Below are 26488 nucleotides of genomic sequence, written 5' to 3' on the forward strand. Positions count from 1 at the left end.
AGGTGGGTAAATTAGTATTTGAGGCTTTAATCACTTCTTGCAATGGGAGGCACTTTGAAGGAACAGCCCTAGACTTCTGGGGCTTCTGAGTTGCCTTGTAGCAGTGATATCAGCTAATATTTATGCGGCCTTTAAATGCTGAGTGCTGTGCTAAATGTACAACATATTTTCCCTTAAACCTCACAAAAATTCTATAAGGTAGGTACTTTTAATACTCCAATTTTACAGATGGGCAAACCAAGGCATGCAGAAGGTGACTTATTTGTCCAAGGCCACACAGCTCATAAGTAGCAGGTGTTGGAAATTGTCAGGCCAGAAGCTTGTGTGGAACAGCCATTAAGAATTTGTCCTGTCTCCTATACNAAAAAGAATTTGTCCTGTCTCTTATCAACCATAGAGACTACATGTTGTCCCCCCCTTTTTTTTTTGCCAGTTTGTGCTTTTGTGTCTTTTTTTAAAAAATATTTTTATTTATTTCTAGGAGAGAGAGANACGCTTAACCGACTAAGCCACCCAGGCGCCCCGTGTGCTTTTGTGTCTTTGTACATCCTATTATCTCGACCTTCAAGCTGACACCTTTATGCTTTGGGTTTTTTCACAGGTGCTTGAGCTCAAATTAAATAGAAGACCCTCCCCCCCTTTTTGGGTCACTAAAGCCCAGTAATTGTGGACAATGAATATTTTTTTCTACCCTGAGTCCAAGGAAATATATGACTCTGGACTCATATATACCTCTCTATTTACCTTCCCATTCCTGCTTTCCATTATTGCTAGTGCCTCTCTCTTTTAGCGCTTTCTTATCTTTCATTTGCACTACTATTATAGCCTTCTAACTGCTCGTCCTGTCTTCCCCCGTGTTAACATCCCCTTCCAGCATGTTGATGGAGTGCCTGATCTGTGATTGTTACTATGCTCAGATTTTTTTCAGACATTCAAATAACACCTTATGAGATAGGTGTTATTATTCTCCCCACCTTAAAAGTGAAGAAACTGAGGCTTGGAGAGGCAAAGGGGCCTGTCCAAGGTTAGCCAGTTAGAAAGCAGTGGCAGAGCAGGGATTGGCATCCAATTCTTAACTCGTCCAATAGCTTTTTGCTACTCCATGTTGCAGAAGCTTGGGTGTGACAGACTGATAATGGTTCCCAAAGATGTCCACTTTCAAATCCTTGGAACCTGTGAATACCTTGCTTTATGTGGCAAAAGGGACTTTGCTGACGGGATTAAGTAAAAATGTTGAGATGGGGTAATTATCCTGGATGTTGTGGGTAGGCCCAATGATATAATCCCAAGGGTCCTTGTAAGAGGGAGGCAGGAGATCAGCGAGCAGTATTAGGGGGTGTGATGATGGAAGCACAAGGTTGGAGTGATGCAAGGAAGGGGTCACGAGCCAAAAATTGCAAGAGGCCTCTAGAAGTTAAAAAAGGCAAGGAGACAGACTCTCCCCTAGAGCCTCCGGAAGGAACCAGGCCTGCTGACATTTTGATGTGAAACTGCTTTCAGACTTCTGACCTTAAGAACTGTAAGTATGTTGGTGGTGTTTTAAGCACTAGGCTTGTGGGAATTTGTTACAGCAACAGTAGGAAATTAATACATTTAACTAAAGGGTTATTATGAGGAGACAGTGCAAAAACTGGGTCCTGTTTATATTGCTGCTTAGTAGTGCCTGCTACCCGAGAGACATTTGGATGTAATACTACAAAAGTTTCTACTTATCCAGGAAAGAGCAGCTTGCTGACCTGAGATGCCAAATGCCAATGGCCATGAAGCCCAGCAGAGGGCAGACACTCTGCAGGGAGAAAGCAATCCTTGGAAAGGCTTTGCTCCTGTTTTCTATATAAATAAGAGGGTCTTTAAAAGGAAGAAAGATCCTTCTAGGCACTTGTGGGTTGCTCTGATTGTGTTGCATCTTAGCTATGCCTTCATGCATGCCAGAGGAGCACGATAAGTACAAAGACGTTTTCATTTGCCACCCAAGGCTCAGAACTTTCTTGCTTCTTTTATGTATTTATATTGTTGGGACTAGTGCATGGAAATCCTTCCCTGCCCTGCAAATTAGGAGCTGGGTAATAAGGCACAAATACTTTTGCTTATTAATTCCGATGGCTTGTGCAATGGGGGTCAGGTGAGGGGAGAAAATATACATCCAATTAACATTTATTTTTTCATTGAAAGTCTTTTTTTTTTTTTACATTTATTTATTATTGAGAGACAGAGAAAGACAGAGCACGAATAGGGGAGGGGCAGAGAGAGAAGGAGACACAGAATCCGAAGCAGGCTCCAGGCTCTGAGCTGTCAGCATAGAGCCCAACACGGGGCTGGAACTTACGACCCATGAGATCATGACCTGAGCCAAAGTCAGACGCCCAACCGACTGAGCCACCCAGGCACCCCAAAAAGTCTTTCTTATCACACACACTTGACAAGGCACAATCTCATTTAATCCTCACAATATGCTTGTGAGGTGATATTATCACCAATGCACACAGAAGTTAATTCAGGCTAATTTAATTGCCCCGAGTTCCACAGCCAGCAGATGGTAGAACTGGGATTTGAACCCAGGTCTGCCAAGTCTCAGAGTCTGTCTTCATATAACGATGCTACCTGATCTCTCCAGAACTGTAATGTTGTTACAGAAATGTAAGTTGCTGACCAGAGGCAGTGAAAACTGTGTGGCATCATCCTATGGCTTTGAAAACTCGTGCCCATCCTCATGATGGATGCCAGCATCCACCATGCACAAGAAGAATGAAGCCCTCCTACATGCAATGGCACTGGACATTGACCCAAAGCAGGCCTGCCATGTGTTTCATCTCTGAGGGCTTTGCTTGCTTCTCAGTTTGTCTTTCTGATCACCCATCCATTCTAGTCCTTACAATGATTTGTCTAGCTTCTCTGCCCCGTGGCAGAGAATCTGAAGACTTTCTCTAATCTTTCCCTAATCTGAAGACAGTCTCTCACTCTCTAGATCAGTGTTTCACCTGGCTCTCCTGCTAACTGGCTTCTTCCCCTTGGTCTCAATATGTCATTTTATGATATGGCTTGGCAATAGAACACCCCAGAAATAATAATAATGACTGACAGGAGGGTCAAGGACTATTTTGGAGACTAGAGGGTAGGGCACTTAGTCATTGGCTTGGAGACTGACCTGCTTAGGTGCAACTGTCATGACCTTTTAGGAACTTCTGCTCTAGGCAGGCTCCTGCCATCCCTCAAAACTCCTTTTCCATTTAGCCCCAGTTCAATTTGCTCACCTATACATCCCACCTGGTCTGATGATCCCATTCAGTTCAATTCCACACTCATGCTCCTCAGGCCTGTATGCTGACAGGGACTTAGCATCATGAATTTAGAGTAAATGTGAGTTGTGATCACAGGTGGCTCTACTTGGATCAGAGGTATCTAATGCCCCAGCAATTTCTTCTTCACTCTCTCCCTTTCTCCCCTGAAACTGGATTCTGCTTTTTAAAGTCAGCTCATTAGAAACCTTAGCCACTTCTAAAATTTGTGCTGCTTCAGGTTTGGAAATCTGCTTTGGCCTTGACACTGGACAAAGGTTGAACAACAACAAGCGGGTGATAAAAGATCTAATTCTCAAGATTATACCTGAGAGTCAGACTGCTGAGAGCGAGCAGCTGTGCTGAGCCTGGGGGGAAGTCAGTTGGGGTGCGATTGTGCTTCCAATCTATCTATATCTGACTCACATAACTCATGCCAGTTTTCCTGCAACAGTTTTTTTCTAAGCTTATAAACTGCTCTGAATTATCTGTGAATGATGGTATTCATAGATAAACCTTAGATGCTCTAATGCAGTGGTCCTTAGCTATTGTTTTCTGAACCATGGAACCATTTTGGAATCTGTTGGAAGCTACGGGCCTGCTCCTTAAAAAATGCATATGTTCATGTTACATACACATCATGCAAGCAAATGCAGGGCCCTTATATGGAGGGCCCTCCCTGGAGCCCATGAATGGATTCAGGTTAATATCCTTGGAAGAGATGGTAAGATCTCCTGTTAACACAACAATAATTTCTTATTCTCTATTTCTCCAGGCAGCCTATAATTAAGGAACAGACCCTTTAAACAAATATATTTAACATTTTTCTTCAACTCAAGGGAAGTGTGGCCTGTATGCACCCTCTCAGGCTTCTGTTTTGCTTCCTTCTGGCAGCATTGTCCCTAGGTCTCCAGTGTGGGAGCAAGTAAGTACAGGATGGCATGCCATTGGATTTTTGGGTCTTCTCAAGTCATCTTTTTTGATGGTGATGTTGCTTTGGACCAATTGGAAATAAATGGGGAAAAACACTGAAAGCTTAAAGGTCCTTCTGCCAAGAGAACTTTCCCAAGGTGTTTGACAACATTGATCACCTTTCACTCCCTTCTTGAATCTTGCTGCTTCATCTTCATCCATCCTCCTCCTCCTTGGTCTTCTTTGTTGGCTCCTTGGGTACTTTAGATTCAATAGTTTGCCAGCTGAATTCATCAGTTTTCTCCCAAACCAGCCCTCCTCCCTGCCCTTCTTAATGTAGAGACTAGTCATTACCCATCTAGTCTCTCAACCAGAAACCTAAGTGCCATCCTCAGATGTTTCCTCACTGCCCATATCTACTTTAGTCAACATGTTGAGCCACTGAAATCTGTTGACTTTGGTTCTTCCCGTCACAGCCAACTGATCCCACAGCATCAAGACTTGCATGCCTTTAATCCAGCCTCCATATTTGTTACAAGGTGATCTGAAATAAAATTGACTATTTTATTCCCAGGGTCAAGGGACAATACTTACACTGTACCTTTCCCCCAAATATATAATTTCCCTCTAGACTGAGCATGCTAACTTTTGTATTCTCATCACCTAATACAGTGTTTGCATATGGCAGGTCCTCAACTAGTGAGAAGCTTGTTCATTAGCTGAATGAGTGACTGATTAAGCCATATGATCACTTCTCATTGCCTGTAGGCTGGAATCTGAACTTCTTGGCTGCATCTGCAAGACCTTTCATAAAATGGCCTGAACCGTTCCATCTTCATGGGATTCCCTGCCCCATCCCATCCCATTGTCACACCATACACTTTTCACACTTTGATGCATTTGCCTCTCGTGATTCTTCTGCTTGAAATGATCTCTCTGCATAGCATCCATCTCGTCTTCCATCTTCATGCACTTCATGCACTTCAAGGTGCAGCCCAACTGTCCTCTGCCTCACCATAGCTTTCCCTGACAATCTCCTTTCCAATCCCAGCTCCCTTTGACCCCCCAGTATTCAGAATTAATTGATTCTTCAACTGGTTCCAATAACATTTCATTCATACCTTCATTTTGACCTTCATCCCTTTGAATTATATTTATTCTTATATGTAACTATCTGGCAACATTGTGAGCTATTCAGGAGCAGGGACTGGGTCTTGTGGTCTTGTTTACTGTAGTATCCCCAACATCTAGCCCAGCACCTGAGCACTCATAAACATAGAATATGCCTTTATGTTGGTGTCATGTGTGTTCGATACTTTTTAAAAGTATTTTTTTGGGGCGCCTGGGTGGCTTAGTCAGTTAAGCATCCAACTTTCGCTTAGGNGTATTTTTTCATAAAAAAAAATACCAGCATGGGACACTCTTTCCTTTGCTATCTCTCTGCGGCAAACCACCATCATCTCCTGCTTGAATTATTGCAAAGCTTCCTAGTCTCCCTGACTCTACCTTAGGCACTCTCCTCAACTCCACAATTTGCAGCCAGGGTGATCCTCCTAAAATTTAAGCCAGATTAAAATCCTTTGTTGGCTTCTCACCTCAAATCTAAAGTTGCTACCCAACATATCCCTGCCTGATCTGTTCCCCTCACCATCACTTATCCTATGCACGTTGGCTAAGGGTGCAGATGTTGGAGCCATACTACCTGCATTCAAATCCTGGCTCTAACACTGACTAGCTGTGTGACGTAGGGCAAGTGACTTAATCTCTCTGTGCCCCAGTTTCTTCATCTGCAAAATGGGGATAATAGTGTCTACCACATAGGATTGTTGTGAGAAGTAAATGAGTTAATGTATGTAAAGACCTAGAACAGTGTCTGGTATATGGTGGGCACTAAATCAGATTTTGTTAAATAAACAAAAATCTGTCATTCTCTTCCTTGCCTGCTCCTCTCCAGCCACTGTGGCCTCCTTATTGTTTCTCAGACACATTCCTGTCTCAGGACCTTTGCACTTAATGTTCACTCTGCCTAAACACTCTTCTTCCAGATATGCCATGGCTTGCTCCTCATCCTCTCACAAGTCTCTGCTTCCATGTCATTTTACCAGGGAGGCCTTCTTTGAACCATCACCCTTTTAAAATAGCAACACTTCATAATGCTCTGTCTCCTTACCCTTCATAGCACTTCTCAACATTGGATGTATGTTTATATGTTTATTTTCCTTCTTCCCCAACAAGAATGTAAACTCCATGAGGACAGGAGCTATCCTTGCCTTGCTTACTGTTACAATCCTAGCACCTCAAATGGTGTCTAGCATATAATAGTTGCTCAGTAAATATTTGTTGAATGAATGAACAAAAGACAAAAGGGAGAAAATAAAGGTCATGATCTCTCTGCCAAGATAACATGGCAATAAAAAAAGTAAGTGATCTCTGGATAAAGGGAAGAAAAGTCTAACAGTATAGAAAGAAACATAGGGAAAAGAAAAGCCTCTCTCTTCCTATCCTCATCTGTTTCCCGAAAGGTAACCATGTCTCTGTGTGTTTTCAATTTCATTAACCAGTAGTTGTATTGGTTGCTTGCTATATATGCAGAAAAGTGTCATTCTCCAACTGAATTTTCCTTCTCTTTGGTTGGTCTTAATCTCCTCTTTTGCTTCAGCTTCCTTTTGAACCCTAATGTCCAAGACCCAGGTGTAGCCCCATTTCTCTCATTTCACAGTTGCCTGAAGAATCCAGCCAGATAATGCTACATGCTAGTTTACCAATTTGCAGTGGCTACTTCAACCCTACAACTAAGCAACTTAAGATTCCCAGGTGCAGATAAAACCTGTATGCAATCTGTCTCTGTTTAGTTTTCATTGCCAAGATAATTCCACAAAGTTACTGAATATCTAGGTTGGAGTGGGAATGAAGAGAAACTGCCATTGGTGGATAGTCTCCATTCTGCTTTTTGGGAGGACATTGGATAGATGGTGAGTCATTGAGGGTATAATTGTCATCATCATCATCAAAGTACCTTTATGAAGTGCCTAATTTCTGGGGATCTGAGCTAGGCCTATGCAGAGAACTACACAACTCTAGAACTTTACTTCTAAACCATGCATGTTCTCGCAGTCATTGATGTGGGCACATGCAAGATAGATTCAAAACTTCAATATGGCTTAAATCACGTATTGTCTGCCACCATTTCTTCTATGGGTTCCTGGTTATTCTGGAGTGAAATCTACCAAGAAAATATGTTTTGTCTTCTCAATGATATTATTAGCTCTCAAGGGCAGAGAACATAAACTTAACATTCCTGTCTACAGATTTGCTGTATAGGACAAACATAGATGCTCAATAAGAATGGATTAGATCAACCAGACCTGATAAGTAGAGGCAGAGTAAATCCTTTGAATTAACTAACTCCTTTGAAGCTCAGTTTCTTCCTCTATAAAATGAGGAGGGTAATTTTATCTATAGACTTTATGGAGTAGTTGTGAGAATGGAGGGTCAATACATATAAATTGCTTAGCACACAACCTAGCATCTGCTCACTTATTAGCTTTTTAACTATTTCTGTCTCCTGCTCAAGTAGGAGACTATGGAAAAGGGTGAAGATAGCCGCTCTCACACAAATCTGGGTGTTCAATTCAGCTTATAGAGGCACACTGGTCAGTTGACTATGCATTTGGACTTGAGAAAGAAAAAAAGAATTTACCCTCTCACTTATCTTCTTCACTTTTTTTTTTTTACAAATAGTTTATTGTCAAATTAGTTTCCACATAACACCCAGTGCTCATCCCCACAAGTGCCCTCCTCCATGCCCATCCCCCCTCCCCCCTACATACATCAGTTCTCAGTTTTTGTCAGCATTCAAGAGTCTCTCATGGTTTGCCTCTCTCCCTTTCCCCCACCATTTCCCCCCTTCTTCTCCCCCTTGGTCCTCTGTTAAGTTCCTCCTAATCCTCCGATACGTGCAAACATATGATATTTGTCCTTCTCTGCAGCATAGCACCCTCAAGGTCCATCCATGTTGCTACACATGGCCAGATTTCATTGTTTCTCATTGCCATGTAGTATTCCATGGTATAGATAAACCACATCTTCTTGATCCATTCGTCCATTGATGGACGAATGGGACCTCATCAAGATTAAAAGCTTCTGCACGACAAAGGAAACAACCCACAAAACTAATAGGCAACCAACGGAATGGGAAAAGATAGTTGCAAACGACATATCAGATAAAGGGTTGATATCCAGAATCTATAAGGAACTCACCAAACTCCACACCCAAAAAACAAACAACCCAGTAAAGAAATGGGCAGAAGATATGAACAGACTCTTCTTCACTTTTCTGCTGTAATTCCTGGGAAGGGATGCTTTTATGGGTGTACGTGTGTGTGAGCTATTGGTTGGGAGTGGATGCCTGAGTGGTGATTTGCAATGAGCAAAGGCTGCTACTAAAGTCGCTAACAGGCACTTTTTTCAGTCTTTATTCAGCATTTATAGCTAGCCTAATCAGTGTGAGGCATCGCTCAGGAGCTGAGAATCCTGCAATAAATATGACTCACATTCACGCCCCGTTTCACAGGGGGAGGAAGCGAGGGACTAGACAAAAATTCTCCGTTACCGCGAAACCTACGGAACAAGGTTTTCCTTTTCCGCGCTAGTGCGCAAGCGCCACGCCCTGGCGCTGTCCAGCTCTTCCGGCGCGATGCGAGCAACGCGGAATCCAATGGGCATGCTGCGTCAAGGCTGCGCATGCGCGACGCAGGCTCGCCCGGAAGTCCAAGACTAGGTGCTGAGCGCGGATCCGCGGAGATGAAGTAAGGCCTCCGCTTACCTTTGGGAAGTAGGGGCCAACCGCGGGAGGTGGCCCACCAGGGCTGGGGTGGTAGAGCGTCTGCCGGGCCGAGGGGCTGGAGAGGCGCGGAGACTGAAAAACTAGCTCCCTAGTTTTGCTCTTCCCTGCCTCTGGCCAGGCCGCACTTAACGTCCGCCTGTCTCTGCAGCCCTTTAACTAAAGTGAAGCTGATCAACGAGCTGAATGAGCGTGAGGTCCAGCTTGGGGTGGCGGATAAGGTGTCCTGGCACTCCGAGTACAAGGACAGCGCCTGGATCTTCCTGGGTGAGGTCCACATCTTTCTCCCGCACTGCTCGTCATTCTGTCCTGGCCTGCTTTCTAATATTTCAGCATTCCCGTCCTTCATTCCTCCCAGCATTCATTACACCTTTTTCCTTCTGCTATCTGCCCCTTAAATCCTTTTTTCGTATCTCTATCTCCCAACTAGCATTTCTAGTTGCTCTCTCTGCTGAATCAGTGCCCACGATAGTTACCCTTTGCCATTCACTGTGGTAAGAGTCTTGCCACTTGGTTGGTTTGTCAGAGATGGTTGTTACCATTACCATGTTCCCCCTCCCATTACAGTGTTCCCCCTCCCTTTAGACAGATGAGTAAACTGAGGTGCAGAGAACTTAACGGACTTAAGGTCACACAGCTAGTACGTGGAACAACCAGAACTATGGGATTCTAGAACTCATGGTCTTAGCCACTATCCTGTATTACTGCTAGCCCATCTTTCCCCTTCCCTCAGAATTAGTTTTCCTCATCTAATTAGCTCCTGCTTTTTGTTCATGGCCAGATTATCATCTCTGTATTCACTTTGTGTCAAATCCAGTAATTTGACAGTTTGTTCAAAGGGGTTATTTCATCAGATACTGTGCTAAGCACTTTATATCCATTGTTTTATTTAATTCTGACAACAGTTCTGTGAGGCAAGTACTAATATTCCCATTTTAAAGATGAAGGAACAATTTGCAGAGGAATTTCTTTCCTATGGAATGCTCAACAGTTGTCTTAATAATCCTTAGTCTATGTGAGGTGGGGTTAAAATTTTCTAAGTTAAACTGATTTTGGGTCTTAGTTGTTAATTTGTGGGTAAAAGAACAGGTCAGTTCAAGGTATGTTTGTGGAAGCAGAGTTTTATGTTGGAAACTATCTGCTTTGTCCATAAGCTTTTGGGTATGAGGAGTATTTATTTGATTAGTGCTGACATGGAACTTTTCACTCAAAGTTAGTTACTCCTTTTCCTGCCCTACTGCTGNCTGTGAGATCATGACCTGAGCCGCAGTTGGATGCCTAACCGACTGAGCCATGCAGGTGCCCCAGACTGAATTCTTTGAGGGCAGCCCTGTGGCTTACTCTTCTTTGCACCCCCAGTGCTGGGCCCAGTCCATGGTATATAATATACACTTGGTAAATGTTTGTGCAACTGAAATGGTTTTTTCTTCTAGGAGGGCTTCCTTACGAACTGACCGAAGGGGACATCATTTGTGTGTTCTCACAGTAAGTCCTTTTTTATTTCCTGCCTTCTGGGTCATCAGAGTGTGCTACTATAATGCATTTTGTGGCATCATAAAATCCATTTAATTCTAGGCTGATTGGCCTCCCTGCATGGGGAGGTCTGGAGCTTCTGCTTTGGCCTAGATCAGCCCTAGCACATGGTTACAGAACTCTCCCAATATGGAAAATCCAAAAAGTTGTATAATTTAGGAGGCTGTCTTGGGGATTCTGGTCTATTTTTATTGCTCTTTCATTGAGGCTTGTTCAGCCTCGGTCTACACCTGAACAGACTGGAACTCACAAGAAGCCACTGTGTTGAGCTCCTTGGACTCCTACAAAATAAGGGTAACCCGTGATCACAGGGCTCTTCTTGTGCACACCTGTGTGGTGTTGTAGGATTAGGGCAAAGCATAGAGAAATGGGGAAAAAGGCAAAAGGTTTAAGCAGCAGTGTTTTCTTTTGTTTTGTTTCTAGATGAGCATAAGGTTAGTGAGCAGAGCCAGTCTCTTTATCCAGAAGCTGAGAATTATAGGCTGGTGAGGAACAAGAATGAAGAGGTGGACCATATACTCTTCATTCTGCTATGAGATGAAAGCAGCAGTACTGGGGTGAGAGAGCGATTTGGCAGCTCACACTGGTAGTGACAGCTGGTAGGAGAGGGACTGGGCACAATCCAGAATGACACAGAGTGGTTAGACAGCCTACAGGGCTAGAGATGCCCTGAGGGCAGAGGACTGTTCAGAGAAGTTGCATGTACAGGCAGAGAACAGTGGCAAAAGGGTTTGGGGAAGCAAACACAGCTAGCACATCATTGCAGAGACATTGCCATGGCAGTAGATGGTTGGACCATCCTATAGTTGGGACAGAGGGCCATGGGAAGGAAATTGGGCCGTACACATGAGAAGAAGGCCATGGTTGAGGGCAGCCCACACTGGCAGAGTGCCCTGAGAGAGACAGAGCCTGCTTCCTCCAACTTCTGGGCAGCTGGAAGTTCACAGCAGGTGCAGCCTATATTTCCACCCCTTATGATACCTCTGCCTGGTCCAGCCTTCCACTTAGGGCTGTTCTTGTCTTATTTGCATTGAGTGATGATCAGCTAGTGTGTTTGTTTATTCCAATTTTCTATTCTGTCTACACATGTTGCTGTCCATTAAGATTGCCATTGCCATTGATAACAGTGGTTTTCAAAAAATGTTTTGTTTTCTGATTATCAAGATAATGTATAATCATTATAGAACATTTGGCAAAAAGGAAAAGCATAAAGAAGAAAATCGAATGTACTTTAAGGAAAAATTTAAAATTTTGGTGTATTTTATCTTTTTTTAATGTTGGACATTATTTCTAATATTTTGCTATTATAAATTGTATTGCAGTATACATGGTAGTATATACATCTTTGTATGGATTCCTGATAGCTTCTGTAGTGAAATTACTGCATCAATATGTTAGCATTTTTAAGGTGTTTTATAAATATAGTCAGATTTCTCTCTGAAAAGGTTGTATCAATTTCTACTCTCACTAGAATGCCCATTTTTCTGAATCCTAATCAGCTGAGATAATTTAAAAAATATTTGATGAGTAGCTTCTCATTATTGTTTTATTTTGCCTTTGTTTAATCATCAGTGAGGTTGAACTTCTTTTCATAGATTTACACTCCATTGTTATTTTTTAAGTATTCATATCCCCTGCTTGTTTTTTTGTGTTGGTATGTTCCTCATTTTCTTAGTGATTTTACAAAAGCTCTTAATGGATATTAACTCTTTGTTATAACATTTTGTCACGTATTGAGTTACTGTGGGTTTATCTTACTTAATTTGATGTGTTATACTACATTGCCATCATTATTATATCTTGATGCTCGAATTGTACCAGTGTAGTCTATAGGAGTCCGTTTAAACAAGTTCCTGTATTTTTTCTTTTACTTTTTATGGTGAAATAATCTCAGGCTTAAAATAGGAAAGTTATAAAGTAGTATAAGGAATACCTATTTCCCTTTTGCTTAAATATTAACATTTTACCACATTTGTTTTGTCATTATTTCTCCCTATGTTTACCTATTATTTTTTTCTGAATCATTTGAGCATCAGTTACAGACATAATGCCCATTTATCCCTAAATTCTTCAATGTGTATTTCCCCCAAAACAAGGGCATTCTCTTGTTTAACCTCAGTATGGTGATCAATTCAGGAAGTTAACACTGATACAATATTATTATCTAATCCATAGGCTTTATTTAGCTTCACCAGTTGTCTGCTAAGGTTCTTTATAGAATTAGGAAAAACAGTTGCTTTCTGGTCCTCTGTCTGTGGTATAAATTGTAAATATTTTCCCTTAATTTGTCATTTGTCTTTTTACTTTGTTGTGATTTTTTTTGACATGCAGAATTAAAAAAAAATTCATGTATTTAAATTATCATGTGGTAAAATTGACTTTTTAGGGGGTGTGCAGTCCTGTGAGCTTTACTGTGTATATAGATGTGTAGTCACCCCCACAATTAGGATAAAGAGCAATTCCATAACCCAAAAACTCCTTTGTGCTGTCCCTTTATAGTCTCATGCTCTAGTGTTTTATATGATCAAATTTTTCAGTCTTTTATTTTTTATTTTGGAATTTGAGTCGTAATTAGATAATATTTTTCCCCACCCACTTATCTGTATTCTCTTCTAGTACTTATATAGTTTCAGTTTTATGCATTGAAGTCTGATCCATTTAGGGTATTTCTGAGTGTGTGAGGTATAGATCCAATTTCATGTTTTTTTCATTGGCTATTCAGTTATCCCCACATTTATAAAAAAGTCCATATTTTTCCCAGCAAATTAAGATGTCACCCTTACTGTATTACTAATTTTTCCATATATACTTGAGTCTCTTTTTTGGCTTTCTTTTTTAAAATATTTTTTTACAAAGTTTATTTATTTTGTGTGTGTGTGAGAGAGAGAGAGTGAGAGAACGCGTGCATAAGCAGGGGAGGGTCAGAGAGGGAGAGAGAGAATCCCAGGCAGGCTTCCCACTGAGCAGGGCTCGATCTCCTGACCCACCTGAGACCCTAACCCTAACCCAAATCAAGAGTCAGATGCTTAACTGACTGAGGGACCCAGGCACCCCTCTTTATTGGCTCTCTGTTCTCTTCTGTTGGTCTGACTGTTCATGTACCAGTACCACACTAATTAATCATAGAATTTTTCAGTGTGTTTAATATCTGGGAGAGTTACTCCCACTCCTTGTTATTTTTTGAAGTTTTTCCATCTATTCTTACATGTTCATTTTTCCATGAGAACTTTAGAATCAACTTCACCAGCTAAATAAAACACAGCTTGTACTAATTTTATTTAAGTATTAACTTGGGGAAGATGTTGCTGTCTTTATGATGTTGAGCCTTTCTATCCAAAAAGGGATGTTTTGGGGGTGCCTGGGTGGCTCAGTCAGTTAAGCGTCTGACTTCGGCTCAGGTCATGATCTCATGGTNTTATAAAATAAAATTTATTTTATTTATTTTATAAAATATTTATAAAATAAGTATTTTATCTTTTTTGTTGCTATTACAAATGGGATTTCTCTTTGATTATATCTTCTGATTATTGTTTGTATGTAAGAGAGTGATTTATTTTTTTAGCTTTGTATCCTATTACCTTACTGAATTGTTGCACTGTTTTTATCATTGATATCCTTGGGTTTTCTATACATACTATCCTATATAATCTTCAAACAGAGATAGCGTTACTACTTTTTCATTTTTTACAAGTTTTCTCCTGTGTAATTGCATTGGCCAATACCTACAGTATTAAATAGTGTTTAATAGTTCCTGACCTCAGTTGAATTGGCCCAGGTACAGGTTTCCTCTGCTAGCTGGAGGTAGAGTGTTCTGTGAAAGCTTCCTAAGCTGAAATGGTGTAAAGTGGAGAATCAATTACCATTTCACAAAGGCAAAAATCTTCCTCAGATTTCTTTCAGTTAGTGAAAACAGGTACTAATATAGGTCTTTTGTAAAAGCAAAGTGGCATAAAGTGAACATTGAAGTAGCCTGTATATTCTGTTAGGTAAAGATGCTAGATACCTGGCTGGGATGTATGTATGTGATTGTGTTACTAAGTATCAATCAATTGCTATCTTTAAAATAAGTTTATTTATTTTTTTGAGAGAGAGAGAGAACATGAGCTGGAGAGGGGCAGGGGGGCAGGGGATCGGAAGAGGGCTCTGTGTTGACAGCAGAGAGCCTGATGCGGGGCTCAAACTCATGAATCGTGAGAGCATGACCTGAGTCGAAGTCAGACCCTTAACCGACTGAGCCACCCAGGTGCCCAATTCTTACTTTATATTTATGACTTTAGTTTTTAATTTAGGAATCTTTAATTTATCTGGAATTTAACTTTGTACAGGAATAGGTATAATTTTCTATTTTCTATTTAATTAGTTTTTGTTTTTATCTGTATTAATTCCCATCTGCTTTCTTTAGGTTTGTTTTCTTTTATATTCATTCTGTCTTTTTAACAGTAAAACTCTTTAAGGTTACAGATTTTTCTGAGTATGGTTTTTGCCCCATCCTGTATGTTTTGGTATATATTCTTCTCGTTTTTTAAAAAAGTTTTAAAGTAAAACTCTTTTTTAAGGTTACAGATTTTTCCGACTATAGTTTTTGCCCCAAAAACTATAAACTGTAATTTTTAGTATATATTCTTCTCGTTTTTTTTTTAAAGTAGTCTGCCATTGATTCTTTTTCTTCATTATATTTCACTTTCTCTTTCGTACAGTTGTTAGCTTGGAGAGTAGGTTTCAAGTTTTAGTTAGTAGGGAATAATACTTATTCATTTTGAGAGACAGAGAAAGACAGAGCATGCATGAAAGAGGGGCAGAGAGAGAGGGGGAGACATAGAATCTAAAGCAGGCTCCAGGCTCTGAGCTGTCAGCACAGAGCCTGATGTGGGGCTCAAACTCATGGACTGCGAGATAATGACCTGAGCTGAAGCTGGACACTTAAGTAACTGAGCCACCCAGGTGCTTCCCCTCCGCCATTGTTTTTAATGTTTATTTTTGAGAGAGGGAGACAGAGCCTGAGTGGGGGAGGGGCAGAGAGAGAGAGAAAGAGAGAGACAGACAGAGACAGACAGACAGACAGAATCTGAAGCAGACTCCATGCTCTAAGCTGCCTGCACAGAGCCTGATGGCGGGGCTTGAACTCATGCACTGCTAGATCATGACCCGAGCTGAAGTCAGGTGCTTAACTGACTGAGCCACTCAGGCTCCCGTAGGGNTATTTCCAGCTGTATAATGCTGTGATTGGAGAACATAATCTGTTCAGTTTTTGGAGGTTATAGTCAATTTTAGACTTTTTAGAAGAAATTGTCCTCTTTTTGTAAGATTTAAATGTGTCTATATATCCACTACTTTGACATTAATATTTAACAATATAATTGTTATAGTTATATTTATTTGTATTTGTTATGTTATTTTATATTGAGATTAATTCCTCTGACCTTACTTTTGTCAACATTATGTTATAAACCAAATGTGGTGTGTTAAAATCTCTTTTGTTATTAGTTTCTCTTTGTATTTCTAATAGTTTTCTTAATTAAAATTTTTGATTTGTATATTTANCTTTAATATATTAGGATCTTTCTCAGTGTAAAAGAGCTCTCTTAGTCCCATTTAAATATTTTTTGGCCTTGAATTCATCTTCAGTCTTAATATTACCACCCATTTTTTAATTGAGTATTCGTGCTATATCCTTGTCTAATTTTTATTTTTAACCTTTCTGTGTCATCTTGTTCTAGATATGTTTCCTGTACAGACTTTATTATTTGAATTTTGTTTTGTCATTCAGTCTGAAAGATTTTGCATTTTAAATCAATAGTGTCTTACTCTTTTATAAAATAAATAGATATGGGGAGATTGTTAACATTAATCTGGTGCGGGACAAGAAGACTGGGAAATCCAAAGGATTCTGTTTCCTCTGCTATGAAGACCAGAGGAGCACAATTCTCGCTGTTGACAATTTTAATGGGATCAAGGTGAGTGTGTTCACTAAGCAGGATTTGGCTGGACTTTTCCTGTATGTAGGGGTTTGGTTTAATTTCCCACCTGATTGCCATGGGTTCAAGGGAAGTACTGGTCAGCTGGGTGTGTGAGACTGTTGCAGAGGTGTAGGGACCTACTGACCAGGAAATGATCCCAGGGAATAATTTCATTGGCTTATGACCCTACTAACACTTGTTTCTTTTCCTCATGTTCATCTTCCCAGAAGCATAGGTACCATGCACCACTCCCCCAAACCAAGCCTCTTGTTTCTCATCTTTCCATCCTCACACCCCACTCTCATCTCTGATGTATTGGGCAAGAGAGAGACTAGCAAATATTGGTTTTCCATGCTATCCTCTGTCAGGGGATTTGGAGCTCTGTCATGGCTTCATGCTCTGAGACATAGCTTTGTATGTCTGTCATATGTCTCCAGTCACTTAGCATTACCAGGCCCTGGAAATTCTCTAGTTAAAGTGACAAATTCTACAAAAATAACCATTCTTTAGTTTTTTCTCCTTTGTTCCCTCTCAGTTCACCCTTGGGCTGAGAGAAAGCGATGGGACAAGTCAGGTTTATCTATGCTCCACCCAGTTCCTATGCTTATTTAGCCATTGGATGAATATTGTCATAGTTGCGGATGACTTTTGACTTGGAGAATTTGTCACTGATTGCACCAGTATGGAGCAATTGGAGACTATAGCACAGGATGGAACAAGGTTCTAGGCTTGATTTTTAAGAGTCAGAAGTCAAATGGAGTCACCATAAAAGGGAGGTTTTCAAAAATGTTGTGAGAAGGGGGATAGGATAGATGACAGAAGCTACTCAGACTTAAAGGTAAGAATAAAAATCTGCTCTTATGTGGGAACAATAAAAGCCAGACTTTTCAAATTTTGGATGGTTTTGCCTATAGTCTGTATCTGCCCGAATATTTTTAAGTGAGGGGTTAATTTTTTTTGTTCACCCAGAGAATTGTGACTGATAGCAAAAATATCACTGTGAGCCAGTTGTTCCAGTATGGTGGGGTTTGAGCAAGATATGAGGGCTTAAGAAAAAAGATTCCTTCCCCCTTTTCATCTCTTCGTCTGCCTTGGCCTCATCCTAATTGCTGTATCAAGAAAACAGCTGTAGCATTGTGCTTGATTTCAGGAATTCTTTCTAGGCCACGGTATATTTTACTGTAAATTCATGTTACAGATTGAGGGTAATTGATCATGCATGTGAATTCTCCGTTTCCCCTGCTGCTTGTGCTTTGGACAGTACCACTCAGGCTTTTTTCACTTAATGCAAATGTAGAACATGAAGGTTATTGTGTGGCACACTGGGGTAAACTGCTGAGGCTGCCTAGTATGACTGCCTCAGGGACTCCAGCTGCACCTGGCCCCACCTGGCTTCCCCAAGTGGTGAGCAAGTTTTTATCTGGGTATATGTACTGTAACACACCAGTTGGGCAGGTCTGCTTTAGAGATTTCCCCAGAAACAGAGTTAGCAGGAAGGTGAAGGTTTCATGGTTTGAAAACCATGGCTTTCTGCAGCTGGGTTCAAATAGTTTGATAGGAAGGCCATCTTTGCTGAAGCATTGCCTGTCTGTCTTAGATCAAAGGAAGAACTATCCGAGTGGATCATGTGTCTAACTATCGGGCTCCTAAAGACTCAGAAGAAATGGATGATATGACCAAAGAACTCCAGGAGAAGGGCTGTGGGGCTTACACCCCCTCAGTGAGTTCATCTGAGGGTTCTGAAGATGACAAACCCACAAAAAAACACAAAAAAGGTAAAGCGTTAAGACCCGAGAGAAGATTCTGGGTAGTGTGTTTATTCTTCCTAGTGTTCACTGAGAGTTGATAATCAGTTCTTAAGTGTGAAGAAGAAAGGTGTTTGGGGAACCTTACTTTAATTGGGAAAGGAGAGGTATCAGTGGAAGACTAATATTATGGGTTGAGTTCTGTCTCCTAAAATTCATATGTTAAAGTTCTAATCCCCAAGTACCTCAGAATGTGACTGTATTTGGAGTTAGGGTCTTTAGAAAGGTAGTTAAGGATGAGAACTACCTTATACAGCAACTTGATGTATCAAGGGTGACAGACATCCAACTTGGCTTCTCAGAGACACTTTTCTGGAAGTATAGATTATGACTGCTTCACACTGCTGCCAATGATGCTTTCCTATTGCATACCCTCCCTCTCCTGCATCTTCCTTTCCTTATTGGTTGCGCCCCTCTTTTCCTCCAGACAAAAAGGAAAAAAAGAGAAGAAAGAAAGAAAAAGAGAAGACTGACCGGGAGGTACAGGCAGAGAAGCCAGCCTCCTCTTCATCACCCAGAAGCAAGGTGGTCAAGGAAAAGGATGACCCTGGCTCTAAAAAGCACAGCAGCAAGAACTCAGAGAGCGGTCAGAAGTCAGAGTCCAGAGAGGTGCGGAGGCACCATCCCAGCTTTCCTGAGGTCAGGACCATCTGCCGCAGTGGAGCAGAAGACAGAGAGAGGGAGCCGAAGAAGGAGAAGCCGAAGCATGAACATAGGTCCTCAACCAGAAGGGAAGAAAGAGAAGAAAAGAACAGGGATGGAGATAGGTGTCAAAGCTCAGACACACGTTCTGGCCGGCACAATGGGCGTTCTGAGGGGCGTAGTCAGAGAAGTAGAAGTAGGAGCCGAGATAAGTCCCACAGGCATAAAAGGGCCCGGCACTCCTGGGACCGAGAGTCCTCTAACCCCAGTGACCGCAGGCATCACTGAAGTTGCAGCTTGTGTCTCTCTGGTAGAATTGCAAATGAACTAGGCCTTTAAAATGCAGTCATATTCAGTTATGCTTTTACTATTACTATAAGTAAAATCTCTGAGGCTGAATTCTTTTAATCCCTTGAGTATTAGAGTCATAGAGAGTTGTAGTTTTAACAGCCAAATATCCTGGATTTTAAAGTGAAATCCATTGTTCCTGGGAATATCTTCAGTACCTACTGGAGGAGGTATCCTAAATTTGGTTTCATAAACATGGCCCTTGAATTTATGACCCCAGTCTATGATGAAATTGCCAGGAAAGGGTTAGGCAATTCCAGAATTCTGGTATTTGTGCTAGATGTTTAGGTGACCTTTCCAGTTGGCAGGTATACCCATAGAATAGAGAAGTGTGGTTTAGCTAGGTTTGGACAGCTTGATGTGAATGTGATAGTGATTCCTAACACCAGCCTCCTCCCTCTGCACCCCATCCTCCTTTAAAAAAAATTTTTATAAACGTCTTTTTTTTTGTGTGTTTTGTTTTTTGGTTGATGTGTCTCCACATTTTTTCCCTTGCTATTTATCTATGTATGTATGTATGTATTTATTTATATCGAGGTGAAATTCACATAACATGAAATTAACCATTTTAAGGGGATAATTCAGTGGCATTTGGTACAATCACAGTGTTGTAAAACCACCACCACTGTCTAGTCCTAAAACATTTGCATCACTCCAAAATGAAACCCTGTTCCCATTAAGCAGTTACTCTCCATTCCCTTCTCCTCATCCCTGTCAACTACCAGTCTGCATTCCATTTCTGTGGAATACCTATTTTTGGACATTTCATATAAGTGTAATTGTACAATATGTAGCCTTTTGTGTCTGTTGTCTTTCACTTAGTATGTTTTTGAGGTTCATCTATGTTGTAGCATGGATCAGTACTTTGTTTCTTTTGATGGCTGAATAACATCCCTATTGTATGGATATACCACGTTTTGTTACCCATTCATCAGTGGATAGGCATTTAGGTTTCTACCTCTTGGCTAGCCAGCTCTTTTTTCACATTTCAGACATACCAGGCTACTTGTGGGCCTAGTTTCCTTTTTTTTTTTTTTAATGTTTTTTATTTATTTCTGAGAGAGAGACAGCGTGAGCAGGGGAGGGTCAGAGAGAGAGAGGGAGACACAGAATCCGAAACAGGCTCCAGACTCCGAGCTAGTTGTTAGCACAGAGCCCGAAGCGGGGCTCGAACCCACGAACCGGGAGATCATGTCCCGAGCGGAAGTCAGAGGCTCAACCGACTGAGCCACCCAGGTGTCCCGCCTAGTTTCCTTTTTAATTAGCTGTTCTTGCTGAGATGGGAACACTGTCAGCTCCATTGTGTATCCATCTGGTCTCCTTGGCAGTTTTTTCTCATCTTGAGAATCTTGCTCTTTTATCAATCAGTCCTTTATGAGTTTGGTAGGAATTAGTTCCTATCAGGACTTTAATATCCCTGCTGAACTATTAAAACTGAATTTCTGACCCTGTAAAACAGAGGAATACATTTTTAATACTGAGCACATTTAGTTTACCTGGTATGTTATTTTGGGTCCAAGATTAGATGCGCAAGAGATTTTTTAGGGGAACATGCCCATGAAAGAAAATGGAGAAGGAGGTGGCATGAGTCTGGGAAAGCAGTCAGACCCTGATAGAGGTCTAACCTCTGGAGAAGAGGGGAGGAAAGAAGGAAGATTGAGTAGGAAAAGGCTTACACTGCTGTGGCATTCTGAGAATGTTTCAGCAAGACCAATAGTGAGTTCTTGAGCCAAAGTTGCCTGTCAGGAGTTCCTGTTGGATCAGCTTTGGCAAGCAGGAGTCCTTGCTGTTGGACCTCTGTTGGCCCTTGTGGTCACTTTGCTTATGTGTCCATTATGCCCATGTTGTGTTAGCCATTGACAAAGGCCAGTGCACCTGGGTGAGTCCTTTTGTGTGCTTGGAAGTTCAGTGCCTCTTCCATGCTGGTTGCTCTGATGGATGTTAATGTGTGATACAGAAATATTCACACTTTGCCTACCCCAACATGTCAGTCCACAGCATTTACACCAGACCTTGTCTCTGATCTTCAGCCCTTTCCCTTCCAGTCTCCCAACTAGATGGCCAGGCCATTGGCCACTGTCTAGGAGTCAGTATATATGCAATAAATATTCTCTATTTAGGCCACTTCTTTTACACCAAGTCAAGTGCACTGCTTGAGGCTCTGTCCATTGTAAAATTTTTCTTTCTCTACCCCTAAATGTGGCTGTAATGCAGAAACATTCATCTTCATTTTATACCCACATACTGAGCTGACCCACCACGCTCAAGCTGTTTTCTGCACCAGCTGGTCATCCGGGAACCCCCATTTTGCTATAGGCGCAAAGATACGGGGGCTACCATTCTCTGCATCTTTTAGGTTTTTAATAGTAGCACTGATCTACTCTGTCTCCCCTGAGATGTATTATTATTTTATGTATTGGTTAGGGTTCTGCCAGGGAAACAACCAGTAGGATAGATGTATCCTGCTGTAAGCCAATTCCTAATGAGAAAGCATACAGGCATCCCTTGTCTTATTGTACTTTGCTTGATTGTGCTTTACAGATAACTCTTTTACAAATTAAGGGTCTGTGGCAACCCTGTGTCAAAGAAGTCTTGGTGTCATTTTCCCCACAGCATTTGCTTACTTCGTGCCTCTGTCAAATTTTGGTAATTACCAGATTTCAAACTTTTTCATTATTATTACATTTGTTATGGTGATCTGTGACCAGTGGTTATGACTCACTGAAAGCTCAGATGATGGTTAGCATTTTTTAGCAATAAAGTGGTTTTAAATTAAGGTATGTACATTGTTTTTTATGCATAATATGCTATTTATTGCACACTTAATAGACTACAGTATAGTGTAAATATAAGTTTTATATGCACTGGGAAGCAAAAAGATACATGTATCATGGTNCTTGGTGGTGTTCTGATACTCACTTTATTGTGGTCTGGACCTGAACCCTTGGTAGCTCTGAGAGGTGTGTGTGTTGGGGGGAGGTCAAGGAATTGAATTATGCAGTTGTTGGGGCTGGCTAGGCGAGTCTGAAAGTTGTAGGGCAGGAAATTTAAGTCTAAAATTTATCAGGTTGGAAATGCTTGGGCAGGAGCTGACACTGCAGTCCACAGGCAGAATTTCTTCAGGGAAATCTCAGTTTTGCTTTTAAGTTCTTCAACTGATTGGATAAGGCCCACCCTGATATTTGAGGATAATCTCCTCTACTTAAAATCAACTGTATATGTTAATCACACGTATAAAATACTTTCACTGCAACGCTTAGATTGATGTTCGATTAGTTGACTGACTAGCCTCCCACAGCCTGAGCCAAGTTGGCACAGAAAAGTAACCATCCCAATTTATTCTTGTCCATCATGGAAAGGAGCAATTTCAGGGGTTTCCACTTGACTTTCTTCACTGTGACAGCTCTTACCCATTAGGCCCAGGACCCAGGTGGGGATTACTCTCAAGCAGCAGCTTGGTTCCAATTACACATTTGAGGAGTGGGAAATGACCACTAGGTAGGTCTGCAAGTCCCCTGTGAGTCCTGTTTTAGGCCAGGCCTTCAGTTATTATTCAGCCCTGAAATGCCCAGTCTAACAGGGCCGTGATCATGCTTCAGGTCTCTAGGTACCAATATCAACTTTAATCTTGAATCCAGTATTCCTCGAATGTTTGGCTATTCTTTCCCCAGTGTTCATACACTGAAGCAAGTGGCCATGGGTCCCTTAAGGGAAGTACTGGGGGGATATTCGTCCTTGTCCTTCCTTCTAGGGACCAAGCTATGTCTTCCAGGTCTGGAAACAGCTGAAGTCTGTAAACTGAGCAAGGAATTCAGAGTTTTTATTGGGGAAACCTCTGTCAAACCCCTGGTCCTCCACTATTGACTTTCAGTTTATAGATCTTGATACCCTTGTTGGCTGTCCATCTGTATTATTCCTAGGGACACCATAAGTCCATCTACCATCTCTACAACTCCCTGTGGGTAAGGCTCCTTTGGCTGTCCCTCAGGCCTAGTGGTTTGTTTCAGTATTTGCAACCTTCTGGCTTCTGGAAGGTAGCACCTCTACCTGGTTGCTATTACTTGAGGGCCTCAGCTCTGTGATGGTCTCTCCCTGGGCTGTAGAGGAAGTTGCCTCTGAACTTAGTGATGCTGGTGCCCCTTTTACCAGTGCCTTCCTGATGGCTTTGGTAAATGAGGTGTTCTCTGCACCTCCCCGCCCCCATCCCGTGGAACATTACCCTCTCATGGGGTTTTTTGACCTCCTGTGATCTATCCCCTGTAGCACGTCCACTTCTCTCTGCCTTTTAATTCCTTCTTTTGCCATTTGTCAGGACAGCTAGGGCATTTAGACTTTGTTTGGTGGTAGCCATCACTTTCTCCAGGCCTCTAAGAGCTACCTTAGTCAAGACTTTGTATCTCCAGTGGGTCCTTGTCAGGGGATTAAATCTGTCTTCTGAGAATGTGCTGTCAAATCAATGAATTTTTGCTTTTCTGCCCCTCTCAATATAGCACCCTCAAAATCCAAATTCAGTGCTTCCTTGGCTCCTGTCAGTACCTGTGAGCTAATTCTTGTAACTCTTTGGTGTTATCTTTATTAAGCGCAGGACTAACGTAGCCAGATTATGCTGGGATTTATTCCTAGTTTTCAGTTTAGGAACCAGGAGAGGGGCTGAACATAGCTCCTCGGAAGGGGACATGAGTTGCCTGGAGGGAGCAGGCTCTACCGCATCTTCTAGCGCAGGGAAAATGCTAGCTCTCATTGGGAAAGAGTGGTCCCTTCTGCAAGTTAAAGTCTGGTTGGGGGTGTCTGCAGAGCCAATACCCTGTGGAGTGTCTGGCTAGATGTTCCCACTCCATGTCTCAGGGTCCCAGGATTTTCCAACCACATGGAGTCATGTGGCACTGACTTAAGCAGAGCAGACCTGCCGCATATTAAATATTGAGTATTTAATATCCCTTGAGTTCTGCCACTCCATTATGTTCTCCCTTGGTCTGCTTCTCCAGTGTAGAAGAAAAAGACTTCTTTGTAAGCTCCACAGAAAGTCTCTGGCTCTCACACTTAATCTTAGCTACTTATTAACTGTCATCCATTTCTCATTACCTGCTGAAGGGCATCAGTACAACTTAACAGTATTCAGCCATTTCCACTGTCTCTGTGGGCCTTCCTCCTNGACTTCTTTGTAAGCTCCACAGAAAGTCTCTGGCTCTCACACTTAATCTTAGCTACTTATTAACTGTCATCCATTTCTCATTACCTGCTGAAGGGCATCAGTACAACTTAACAGTATTCAGCCATTTCCACTGTCTCTGTGGGCCTTCCTCCTNGACTGATGCAGTCCCGGAACCCCACCTTATCACAGCCTGTTTTCTTGGACCACCAGTGGCACCATTTGTGCTAGTTTGAGTTCTCTAGAAGCAGATGCCAATATGGGATTAGGCATATAAGAGATTTACTAGGGAAAACATCTGTGAAGGAAAATGAGTGGGGGCCAGAGGAGCCCAGGAGAGCTGTTGGACAGCCTAGATGCAGGAGAGAGGGAAGGAAAGAGGGGTGGTAGGTAGGAAAGATCTTGGACTATATGGTGCAATTCTAAGACCATCTTGGCAAAACAAGTGTGTCTGTTGGGAGAGGCAGTCCACTGTGGGTTGTGAGCATCCTTGCACATTCTTGGTGAAGGTTTTTAAAGCAATGCTCATTGGGTCTCCCTAATACCAAGCCACTTGTGCAGGTCAAGGTGACCACAATGTGACTTACCGTTGAACTGGTTGATTCCCAGGGGAGGGGCACTGGTTTGTTTTGGGGCCTTGACCTTGGGTTCCTTAGCTGTGATGCAACCCACTGCATGAGTAGTGTCCCATCTGAGCCCATTACATTGTCCTGCAGGACTTGGGATGGGAGCTGGCAAAGCTTTGCTGATACTCATGCTTATGCTGTTTGCTGTGCTGTAATAAACTGTCTTGTTTTAACCCATTAAGTCTCCCTGTCTACTTTCTACACCTGTGAAGTAGTGTCAGAGCCACTCCTTGCTATCCTTTGTCAGGCTGGAGTTCTTACCTGGCAGCATCCCTGACCCCAAGTCACCTGTTAAAGGAGTCCTGTGTCTCACAGGAATGGCCTGTCTTAATATCTCTGCCACATTCAGTCATTGGCAGCAGTCTGTGGGAAGTTTGGCCTTGGTGAACATGCAGGGATAATGGATTTCAGCTACTACAGCACTGGATTTCAGAGCTCAGCAGCTGTGGCCATTTGTCAGTTATGTTCCCTGTAGTCAGAAATCTGAGAGGCACGTATACACCCTGCTAGCAATTGGTGTTAGTTGATCTTTGGGAACAGTGAATGTTTACTTGTTCCTTTCATGGATTCACTTCACAAAAGACAGTTGGAATTCTCTGGTGGACAAATTTCCAGTGATCTCCAGGCTAAACAGCCACATTGAATGAAGTGCTCATTAAGAATGTTTTGTTTGGTTTTGGTTTTTGGTTTTTGCTATATCATTATTTCTTTCATGCGGCCTAATTAACACCCTAGTTTGTCAGTCCCTTTTTGCTTCCTCTAACCTTTTGGGCCATGTGCCTGATAAGTATCTTTCTCAGCAATTTATGAATTCAGTGAATCCTAAAATGGAAATAATCTTTATCTGGCACAGGACATACCTTCTGTAAACATGTTCTGAAGTTCTTTGAAAGGAATAACCTGGTCGTTGTCTAAGTGGTATTTGAGTGAAGTATAAAGTGCTCTATGCTGTGCTGTTAGGACCAAAGAATAAAGTTAAACGTTTCCTGATGTCTTTTATCTGAAAATGTCAACTTAGAAGACATATTTTGGGTGTAATTATTTGCAGTAGGATTTAACCTAGCATTTCTTTCTTTACTAAATGAGTGGCTCCTGATTTCTGCAAGTGTTACTGGAAATTGCGTCACAAAATAGATAAGAGCAGGTCATATTTTTCAATAGGAAANCCGCATATTAAATATTGAGTATTTAATATCCCTTGAGTTCTGCCACTCCATTATGTTCTCCCTTGGTCTGCTTCTCCAGTGTAGAAGAAAAAGACTTCTTTGTAAGCTCCACAGAAAGTCTCTGGCTCTCACACTTAATCTTAGCTACTTATTAACTGTCATCCATTTCTCATTACCTGCTGAAGGGCATCAGTACAACTTAACAGTATTCAGCCATTTCCACTGTCTCTGT

General features: G+C 41.8%; 1 protein-coding gene across 1 annotated transcript; it reads left to right on the forward strand.

Moving 5' to 3' along the window:
• The first annotated feature begins 8930 nt into the window (after positions 1-8930).
• Positions 8931-19755, forward strand: RBMX2 (RNA binding motif protein X-linked 2). Its single transcript, XM_077766169.1, has 6 exons — positions 8931-8995; positions 9182-9297; positions 10464-10515; positions 16388-16517; positions 18118-18295; positions 18753-19755. The coding sequence occupies exons 1-6, from the start codon at positions 8931-8933 to the stop codon at positions 19253-19255; spliced, it is 1044 nt and encodes a 347-aa protein (XP_077622295.1). The 3' UTR covers positions 19256-19755.
• The last annotated feature ends 6733 nt before the right edge of the window (positions 19756-26488 follow it).

Source organism: Crocuta crocuta, unplaced genomic scaffold (genome assembly GCF_008692635.1).
Source record: "Crocuta crocuta isolate KB4526 unplaced genomic scaffold, BGI_CrCroc_1.0 scaffold1133, whole genome shotgun sequence".
Taxonomy (NCBI): domain Eukaryota; kingdom Metazoa; phylum Chordata; class Mammalia; order Carnivora; family Hyaenidae; genus Crocuta; species Crocuta crocuta.

Coding starts and splice junctions, on each gene's coding strand:
- RBMX2 (XM_077766169.1), top strand. CDS start 8,931: ATGCGCGACGCAGGCTCGCCCGGAAGTCCAAGACTAGGTGCTGAGCGC. Junction 16,518..18,117: donor ACAATTTTAATGGGATCAAG/GTGAGTGTGTTC, acceptor TGTCTGTCTTAG/ATCAAAGGAAGAACTATCCG. Junction 18,296..18,752: donor CACAAAAAAACACAAAAAAG/GTAAAGCGTTAA, acceptor CTTTTCCTCCAG/ACAAAAAGGAAAAAAAGAGA.